This window comes from Peromyscus eremicus, chromosome 10 (genome assembly GCF_949786415.1).
Source record: "Peromyscus eremicus chromosome 10, PerEre_H2_v1, whole genome shotgun sequence".
Taxonomy (NCBI): Eukaryota; Metazoa; Chordata; class Mammalia; order Rodentia; family Cricetidae; genus Peromyscus; species Peromyscus eremicus.
Window position 1 is genome coordinate 93,143,956 of NC_081426.1, and position 11,097 is coordinate 93,155,052.

Below are 11,097 nucleotides of genomic sequence, written 5' to 3' on the forward strand. Positions count from 1 at the left end.
TCAAACTAGCACAGTCTTTGTGCTAGTCAATGTCATTATATAAAGTGAGAGGGAATAGCAAGGTTTAGGGAGACACAGAAATAGAGAACAATTCTCCCCGAACAAGATAACAAAAACCTTGATCAAGCCCTACTGACAACATACAACAAAGGATGTCTGGGGAATGTGGGTGAGTGTGGTCATGACAAGGCTGAGGATATAAAGGAATTATTCATTTTGATAGTTAAGAATAGAGTTTATAGGTAAGCAGATGTCCTTATTTTGTGGATGAAAAGTAAGTACTCAGGTGCAGTGAGCCACAGGAATATATTAGAGAGATTTAGCTGTTTATAATAAGCTGTACCTTTACTGACCAAGGTGTTCTTCAAGAGGAAGCCATTTATCAAGGAATATTTGGTGTTATTGAGCTTATTAGTATATATCAGCTGTCTTCTATAAAATTCCTGGGTGCCCATATACTACTAGGCCATTTGGCAAACAGTTTAGCTTCTCAGACCTACTACTGATCCACTAGGTAACTAATACCCCTGCAGGGCCTAGGAGACAGGAGGGATGAAGATATATAGCTTTGTTTCTTGTGCAAATGAAGCTCAGACCATCCCTTGCCTTCAGGCCTAGTAGCAGCACAGAGCTATTGACTCAGGACAATAGGGCTTTTTGCATAACCAGGTGCACTAAGGACTGGAGCAGAATTCCAGAGGAGGCAGAGCCTCATGGTCAGAGGAAAGGAGAAGAAGGAGAATTTCTGTTTCTCAGAGCCAGAATTAAGAAGCAAGGAAGGAAAGATGGAGGATGAAGGAACAGAGGACGAAGATGAGGCTGAAAGCATGGGAGCTTAGTTAAGTCTATGACAGGGCAGCAGGGACAGAGAGGAGCTGAATGTGAGAATGGAGCTGAATCTGTATAGATAGAATTTTGACTTAGAGAAATAAAGTAAATGGATAAGAGAGCATGGTGTATATAAATTCTTTTTCCTCAGATAACCCCTGTAGCTAAAGTTTTCCTGCCTGGCCCACAGTCAGGACAAATCTCTCTCACCCGCCAGTCCCACAGCCGCTCAGACCCAACCAAGTAAACACAGAGATTTATATTGCTTACAAACTGTATGGCCGTGGCAGGCTTCTTGCTAACTGTTCTTACAGCTTAAATTAATCCATTTCTATAAATCTATACCTTGCCACGTGGCTCGTGGCTTACCGGCATCTTCACATGCTGTTTGTCATCATGGCGGCTGGCAGTGTCTCTTTGACTCAGCCTTCCACTTCCCAGCTTTATTCTCCTCCTTGTCCCACCTACACTTCCTGCCTAGCCACTGGCCAATCAGTGTTTTATTTATTGACCAATCAGAGCAATTTGACATACAGACCATCCCACAACAAACCCCACACTGGATGTAGCATCTTCTCCAGGACCCTGGGAGGGATTTTCTCAGGGCAGGCCCCTGGGAAAAATTCCGATACTCAAGAGTAAGATGCTACCTAATTGTTGTTCAAATCTTAGATGGTCTTTTCATAAAAACTCTGAGCAAGATGTAGGAGTAAAAGCTGAAAGATAAGAGACACAGAATAGCCAGCCACTAGTCCTTACCTCTGAAAAATCCTCAGTCTAAAGAAAGTGAGTTTCTGTTTCCACAAATCCTCAGACTGAAAGCCTATGAGTCCTCACCCAAAATGGTCTAAGCTGAACTGCTGCTTAGTTCCTATTTCCTCACGCCTTATATACCTTTCTCCACCTTGCCATCACTTACATCACTTCCTGGGATTAAAGACATGTGTGCTTCTCAGTACTGGGAGTAAAAGTGTGTGCCACCACTATCTGGCTCTGTTTCCAATGTGGCCTGAACTCACAGAGATCCAGATGGATCTCTGCCTCCTGAGTGATAGGATTAAAGATGTGTGCCACCACTGTCTGGCCTCTATGTCTAATCTAGTGGCTAGCTCTGTCCTCTTATCCTCAGGCAAGCTTTATTGGAGTAAACAATGTATCACCACACTTAATGTTCTTTTAAAATGCTGCAGTGAGAAACAGCTTTAGTGAGTATGCTGTTGTAAACACTAAGAAGACCAGGAGGCTGGTATTAGCAGTGTACTATTGTACTGGCTATACAAGAGTCAAACTTTTACAAAAACCACATATTACCTCTACATTTCTTAGATCAAAATCTTATGAAAGGCGCCGGGCGGTGGTGGCGCACGCCTTTAATCCCAGCACTCGGGAGGCAGAGCCAGGCGGATCTCTGTGAGTTCGAGGCCAGCCTGGACTACCAAGTGAGTCCCAGGAAAGGCGCAAAGCTACACAGAGAAACCCTGTCTCGAAAAACCAAAAAAAAAAAAAAAAATCTTATGAAAGGCTAAAGAGAAGTCTAAGCAGGGGCAAAGCCACACAAGCCTGAACCCTGGGTTCAATCTCTGGAACTCATATATAAAGCTGTATGTGGTAGAATACATTCGTATTTCCACCAAGATGTAATTACAGTGAGATGGGATGTGATCAGGAGAATCAGGCATGTGTGCAGGGCATCAGTAGAACAAGACAAACCCTGATTTACAAACAAGGTGGAGGAGAGAATGGACCCTTGACAAAGGTGTCCTTATGACCTCCATGTGTGTGCTATGGCATTCGGGAAGGGACACACACACACACACACACACACACACACACACACACACACATGCACTCATGCACACACGCAAGCACACACCTTTTTTGAAAGCTATCTTTAAAATATTATATTAAAGTTCTGGTAATCTATTACATTTTATGACTGCAAGAAGTTAATAAACATCTTTATATGTAGTTCCTTAAAAAAGTAAATAAGTAATGAGTAATTATTGTTAAAAACAGAACAAAAGAAAGAACTTTATTGTAAATATAAAAGCACATAATTAACAGAGTCAAAGCAAACAAAATTCCATCACTCAGGAAAAAAGAAAGCATGGTGAATGTCAGCTTTTTTATTATTCTTCCCAACAAGACAAATGTCTCATAAATGACTGTGGAAAAGTATCATGGGGATCAACAATCAATACCTTCCTATTCCTGACTGTCTCTAAGGAGGAACCACCACAGGAGTTAATCCATGAGGATCATATTCTGAGGAGCCCATTTCCATCCATACCACCAAATATCTGCTCAGCAGACATCTATATTTAATCCTCTTAATGAGTTGATGTCACTGTGAGAGACAGGATGGTTTGGAGAACACAAGAAGAAGGAAGCATTCTTGATAAAATCTCTAAGCATATAATAAATACAGTAACTGATCATGTTCTATAAACAATGTAATAATAAAAAACATTTGGGGAATGTGAATGGTTATAACCTGACAGGTCTGAAGATATCAAGATTTTATTCATTTTGATAGTTAAGAATGGAATTGTTAAGATAAGCATGTATCTTTAATTGTTAAAGCTTAAGAATAATGAAGTATTCAGGAATGAAGTATTACATAATAGTCTTTTAAAATATGTAAGTAAGAAACTAGTTAGCTATGACATAGTTAGCTGTGAAGTTCACCACCTATCTATTACCCCTCCTGATCCTACACAAATCCTCATAGGAGTCACCAAGTCAATTCTTTGTTGCTCTTGCCCAAGGCTGTATCATTAAAATATAATACATGAACTGGTAATAAATTTTGACAGAGGATAAGAAAGGAGGGAGTGAAGGCAAAAGGCTATCCTAGGTTTCCATCCAGTTACTAAGATAAAATGGTCTTACAAAAAGTTTTAAAAAAAAAGGTTTTTATTTTGGCATACAGTTTAGAAGTACAGTCAACCATTGCAGGGAAGTCCAGGCAGGAAGCCGATGCAGCTGGTTACAGCCAGTCAAGAGCACAGAGAGGATGAATGCGTGCAGGCCTGTCAGTGTTCAACCCACTTTCCCCATTCTCATGACACCCAGGACCCAAACACAAAGAATGGGGCTGCCTGAGTGGGCTGGGTCTTTCCACATCGCTTAACTACATCAAGACAGTCACCTCAGAAATGCCCACAAGCCAACTGACTACAATCCCTCATTGAGACTCTCTTCTAGATGATTCCAGGTGGCTCCAGACTGCGTCAAGGTGACAGTTAACACTAGCCGCCACAGACAGGATGAGATAAAAACACAGAAAGGCTACAGAAAATAACAAGCACTGAACAAGTCAGAAGTAAATGCTAAAGAGACCAAGTACAACCCTGGAGGAAATAAATGCAGAGTGAAACACAGAGCCAGAGTCCTCAATCCCAGGTCATATGTGAGTCCAGAAAACATTCTGAAACAGCAAAGGGACAAGTCCTCGGGAAAGAGACAATAAACAGAAGAAAGCCCTTGTCAGATTCTCCATGAGTCAAGAGTTTAAGGCTAAGGAAGAGGAGGCTCATGTGAGGAAACTTGGAAATGGCCATGTGAGGAACACTTTTCCCTCCTGGATCACACTCCATTCCCAGGTTTAACCATTGTAAGAAGGCTTCCCAGTTCAATCTCCACTTTACATCATGTAACCAGTCACTTACTCATTAATACAGAGAGCAGCACCTTGACCACACACATTATAGGAAACTGCTGAAGGAAGGACATATTATCAACACGGGGCTGTCTATCTGTCCTTCTGTTTCTGTCTCTGTCTCTGTCTTGCTCTCTTCTTGGCTCTGAGTCTTTCAAGATTTTTCTTCACATTACCTGGACATTTGCCACTTTATCCAGATGCAGAAGTTCAAGGACCTCCTTAATTCGCCTTCTTCTTTCATCTCTTGTTACAGTCATTGGGAGTCGAAGAGCTGCTGAAAACTCTATATTGTCTCTCACAGTCACCGTTTGCATCACCACGTCATTCTTAAGGTTAAATAGTATTTCAATTAAATATAGTTATTACTAAGACAATCATTCCAACAAATGTGACCTAATCCTCATATAAACCACACACAATGTAATACTCTACTGAAAAATAAGCTTTCAGTGTTACTAATCTCAACTACAGAGCCTGATGTAATCATTTTCACCTCCCTCCCACTTGCCTTCTAAGTAGAGCACAGGGATTTTGGTGACTGCTACCTACAATTATTTGCAGAAAACAACTTCTAAGCAGTGGAGAAAGATGAAGGAATGGCAAAGTCAGACAACAGTAGTCTTTGTAGAATTAAATCACAGCTGCAGTTACTAATGCTGTACCACAGATGTCAGACTCCAATCCCTCCCCATCTTCCTATTTAATAATGCCTGCCTCAGGCTAATGAGCCACTAGGAAAAGCTGGTGTAGAGAAAGTTGGGACTGTATTGTGTCATATAATTAATTGGAAACACACAAATCTATAAGCTGGGTATCTACCCATACAGAGGCAGGGGAAATCTAAAGTTATAAACCCACCAACACTTACTTGTGGTACATAACCAGAAATACATTTGAAATTAGCAGGTCGAGGTTTTTCATTTATCAAAATATTTCCTGACAGTCCACGTGGATCTTTCCTTGCAGCTAAGACATCCAATAACCTACAATGGGTAAGATATGTTACATAGTTACCTTGTCTCTTCAGTAAAAGCTATCACCTTTTGCTACTCAGAATAAATATTCTGCATATCATAAGGTGAACTGAAATCACACACACACACACACACACACACACACACACACACACACACACACACACACTGCTTTCTGTTCATTATGTGCTCTAATACAGCCCAGAATTATGAATGCAAGACATGATCCACATGACCATCCCTCCCTGCAATCTGACCTTGGGGCCTCAAACTGGTAATGTGTTGCTGTATTTTGAGATTTAGGCCTAGTGATGATTTCTTGTTCCCAGAAAACTTTGCTTCATCTTTTTAATTTTAATATTATTTTTCCCACATTAGATAATAATATGACCCAACACCATATGCCGATCACTCTATCATTTCCTATCAGTAAAGTAGACCTAGTAAGACTTTCTGTTCTTGGTAGAAATTTGTACCATTCTGCACATTATCCACAGCACATGGGTCCAGACTCACACATATACACTCACAGGTATACTCACACAATACTTACAGACTCACACATATACAATCACAAAGTACATAAATAATGCCTGTGGAAGTGATTTTACAGCACAGAAACTGGACACAAAGGGCTTTCATGTGCTTTCTGTTATACTCACCATGATCTGCTCCCATCTTCAGGTCCCATGATGGCATTGAGGCCAGGTCTCATGATCCCACTGTAAACACAGAGTCATACTGGTTGATTTGTCTATTTAAAAGAAGTTACATTAGCTTAGTGTCTACACTGTATATTCTGTTGAAATTGAATGAAATTGTACATAGAAAATAAGTACAAAGTCATAGGAAAAAATTTAATTACTAATTGATGTAACACAAATTGCTAAACAATCTTATTAATAAAAAAAAAAAAAACAGAGCCAGATATAGGGGTGAAAACTGAAAGATCAAAGAAGCAGAACAAAGCACAGACAACCTCACCTCACCAACTCCTCAGCCGATCCTGTTTCCACAAATCCTCAGACTGAAAGCCTCTGAGGACAAATGGTCTTTGGGTAGTCTCAGTTGAATTAAGAATTAAAGCTGGCTTTGGAGTTAGAGTGTGGCTCTCTTCTTCTCTAAACCTAAGCATGCTTGTTAAAAGAAATTGCAAAATCTCTGTATCATGTTAAAAAAGCCACCTGATATGGGACAGAAGAAAAACCAAAATTAAGGGACTATTCTATTGCCACTAATCTCATAATTCTTTGGTTCTATTTTGACTCTTTAAAACTTTTCTTCAGCCAGGCGGTGGTGGCGCACGCCTTTAATCCCAGCACTCGGGAGGCAGAGCCAGGCGGATCTCTGTGAGTTCGAGGCCAGCCTGGGCTACCAAGTGAGTCCCAGGAAAGGTGCAAAGCTACACAGAGAAACCCTGTCTCAAAAAACCAAAATAAATAAATAAATAAATAATTAATTAAAACTTTTCTTCAGGTATTAATTTTATAATATATATATATATTAAACTTTTGTCATGATATTAATGGTCATATAGAGTACTAACTAATCCTAGAAAAAAGGCTTTATGTAGCTGCCTATACATGTTTTTGTGTTTGAGTATCTTTTCTGCAGGAAATCATGACCATGCCTAACAGCAAATTTTAAGTCTCCAAAAAGATTATGGGGCCCCACAACAATGATTCCATCAGAACAATAATAATACCACTAAGCTGACAAATACCACCCAAAGATCAACTTTGGACTACAAACTGCTCAAGACAATTTTGAGATGGCTAGCTGAGATGATCCAGCCTCACAGACTGCTTGAGCAAGGACTTGAGACAAGCACTGTGTTTTTGAATTATTCAGAGACTGGGCAACAAATTATACAGGTATCTTTCCTAGATCCAAAATTTTTCTTTTCAGAATCCCCTAAAGTTATCTTCATCCCCAGACAGCAGGAAGTAATTTTAAGAAATCAACGCACACATTCCCAAAAGGTGGAGTGGTTTTTGATGGGTTATGGATAATTGTCATTGTTTAGGATGGTTGGTTACAAGTTATTCATTGTTAATGGTCAAAAAAAAAAAAAAAGGCTAAACAAAGGAGATAAGATTCAGGGTTCTTGTTTGGAAAAAAAAGGGAAAAGTAAAGAAGAGGATATAGATAAGAAGTAGATTGAATCTATTCTGAAAAAAAGATATAGAAATGATAGATAAGGGAAGATTATTGAATCTACTAAAAAAAGATATAGAAATGATGGATAAAGGGAAGATTATGGAATCTACTCTGGAAAAAAAGAGGATATAATTATGATAAAAGGTAAATTATTGAATCTACTCAGAAAAGAAAAAAGAGAGTATATCGATATGATAAGATAAAAAAGGTAGATTATTGAATCAACTTTTAAAATGCAACTACTAGTTTTAAATATTTTATATTAGATTGGATCTTTGTATATTGTATACAAATTTTTTATTGGACTCACCAAAATAGGATAAATAATGAAATTTTTGTCTGAATTTTTCAAATGTTAATGGACTAGATATTGTTAATGTAATTCTTCACTATACATATTGTATATACTTATTGTACTTATTGTATATAGTTTTTCTTATATTAGTTATAACTTTTTTATTTTAGAGAAAAAAAGAGAAAATGTAGTGATATTTTATTTGTGCTCTAACAAATAAAATTTACCTGGGGATCAGAGGACAGAGCCAGCTACTAGATTAGACATAGAGGCCAGACAGTGGTGGCACACACGCCTTTAATCCTATCACTCCATAGACAGAGATCCACCTGGACCTCTGTGAGTTCAAGGCCACACTGGGAACAGAGCCAGGTGTGGTGACACACACCTTTATCCCAGCACTTGAGATCTCATGTCTTTGTTTGGGAAGGACACACACCTTTAATCCCAGGAAGTGATGGCAGGAAGCAGAAAGGTATATAAAGCATGAGGACCAGGAACTAGAGGCTTTTAAGCAGTTCAACAGAGACCCTCAGGGGTGAGGACTCAGAGGCTTTCAGTCTGAGGATTCATGGAAACAGGATCAGCTGGGAGTTGGTGAGATGAGGTTGACTATGGCTTGTTCTGCTTCTCTGGTCTTTTCAGTTTTTACCCTAATATCTGGCTCTGGGTATTTTTTTTATTATAAGACCTTTTATGATTCACATTACAAATAAAGGTCTGTTATTTATGAAAGATGTTGAATGTTAGTGGGGACTCATCAGAAAAATGCCTCAGATATCACAAAACACCTTTTATTTATTATTTATAGAATATGTCTTTTTTGAAACATGGTGCATCTAAGTGCAGTGTTCCTTGAGGCAAGTAGCAGATTCTCATGAAGACTCAATTACACATCTAGCCTTTATGTGTCAAGTATATAACAGCTACTTACTAAAGTTTGATGATGAGTATTTTCATATGGCCCTGCTTGCTGCCTTGTAAACCTTATCACAAGAAACCAATATCATGGGATGTTAATAGCAGTGTCATTACTATTAAAATAGAATCAAACCAAAATTAATATATCTTGAGTAGAAATCCAAAGACTGAAAAGAAGCACTCCAGAGGACAAGAGAGCATTGCCAAGTTTAAAACTCAAACACATCAAAACAAAACCACCTTAATCAAAACAGAAAAGCTAAATATATACACATAAAATGATGATTTCCTTCCCTGATAAAGAGATTAGCATATGCTCAGTTTAGAAGTGGGAGACATCCCTTAAGTAGAGGACATTCTTCATTGATTATAGGTACAGCACAAACACAAGTTATGTCAGAAAACTGATTGATTCAGAGTAGTGAGTATCCAGATTGAAAAAGGCATATTCTTATAGAAAACCTCAGGTACATCCCCATTTCTTATTTCAATCCAGACAATGTGTCAAACCTTTGCCCTGCCCATTCCCATCTTAGTAAGAAAATGATGGAAGTTCTGGTGGAGGAGCAGAAATGACCAGTGCCCAAGAACAGAGGCCATGGTTGGGGTTGGGCGGAAGAGTCTAAACAGACTGAGCTGGGGAATCTTGGTGTGTGTGCTCTGTCCTCAGAATTTGGTCGGAAGCACACCTGCTCTGTGTTATGGAACAATGTGTGGAATGTTGGTTTTAGCTCTTCTTAGCTCTTAATGAATTTTGAGCAAATACACGAGGACTCAAACTTTCTGCTGTTGGGACTTCCTCATTGCTTCCATCTCATCACTTGTAACTGACCCAGACAGCCTGTTAGAAACTCTCAGTTCAGTTATGAGAGTGCATGTGCGTACAGACATGTATACAGTTCTTTTATATATTCAAATTTCTAGGTATTAAATTTTCAATATCCCTTGATTTTAACAGTATGCCTTTTATATTACTTTTTCATCCTTAATTTTATTGAATTAAAAACACTTCTCAGGTTTGGTTTTTCTGTGTATGTAATATGTCTAATGGTTTGTCCAGCTTGTTTGTGTTCAAAGAACCAACTTTTTGTGTCATTAATCCATTAAGCTGTTACTTTAGTCTCCATCTCATTAATTTCACTATGATCATGAGTCTATCTGGATGTATGACAAGCTGAGGCTGGGGGATGTTTCATTGGGTGAATCACTTGCTGTGTGAGGGGGAGGACCTAAGTTAAACATCCAGAATTCACATGACCTTGGGTGCAGTAGTGGGCATCTGTAACTCCATGCTCTATGGAGAGATGGAGACAGACAGGAGAATCCCAGGACTCTTGCAGGCTGCTAGCCTGTCGTACCCAGCAGTGAACAGTGAGAGACTCTGTCTGCAACATAGTAGAAGGTGAAGACCAGTGCTCAAGGTTGTCCTGTGATGGCCTTGTGCCATGGGTGTGTCATAGCATGCATACATGTGTACATGTGAACATATACACACATATACACTTACACACACATGTAAACAGATAGAAATATATACACTTATACACACATATAAACAGATATAAGCACATACACTTATACACCCATATAAACAGATATACACACATACACTTAAACACACATGTAAACAGATAGAAATACATACACTTATACACACATATAAACATATATATATATATATATATACATATACACACATATACTTAAACACACACTAAACAGATATATACACTGAACACACACAAACACATACACATGCACACACACATACAGCTTATTGATAATAGGCAACTTGTTGAAAAAGTTATAAAATATGCTGATATCTTTAGTTCATGCACATACTTGATATTAGATAGTCTTTCTTTCACCTCTGTTTTTTTACGAAATGGAAAGCCACTCTGCACCATCTCTCGATAGCTGATGTTATGAAAACTCAACACAGTCTCTCCAGTCAATGTGTCTGGGTCACTGGTGTCCATTCCAGGAAGGTCACTGGGATTTCTTTCTATCATCGGGATTGCAACAGGGTCATTATTGGAAGACATCTCAAGAGGTTCTTCCTTCCTGTAGAAGGAACAGCAATAGTGAGTTGATGGTCCAAACATACATCATTATTACATGGAATAGCACACTTCAGTATTGTTCTAAATTGTGCAGTCATAGGCAGATTCCTTCCTGATTAACAGTCCATATGGCTGTGATTACCTAAAGACCCAATGAGAAGCAGACAGAACTGAGTACATAGACTCCTCTTA

General features: G+C 38.8%; 1 protein-coding gene across 1 annotated transcript in view; it reads right to left on the reverse strand.

The window, feature by feature from the left end:
* The window catches only part of LOC131920854 (ATP-binding cassette sub-family G member 3-like), a 51,571-nt gene extending 40,682 nt beyond the window's left edge, over positions 1 to 10,889 (reverse strand). The window contains exons 1-4 of the mRNA XM_059275314.1: positions 10,685 to 10,889; positions 6,129 to 6,188; positions 5,361 to 5,475; positions 4,666 to 4,818 (exon numbers count right to left, since the gene is read on the reverse strand). Coding sequence (XP_059131297.1) covers positions 4,666 to 4,818; positions 5,361 to 5,475; positions 6,129 to 6,188; positions 10,685 to 10,887 — 531 coding nt within the window. The 5' untranslated portion in view covers positions 10,888 to 10,889. The remainder of the gene's footprint in view (positions 1 to 4,665; positions 4,819 to 5,360; positions 5,476 to 6,128; positions 6,189 to 10,684) is intronic.
* Between the last annotated feature and the right edge of the window lie 208 nt (positions 10,890 to 11,097).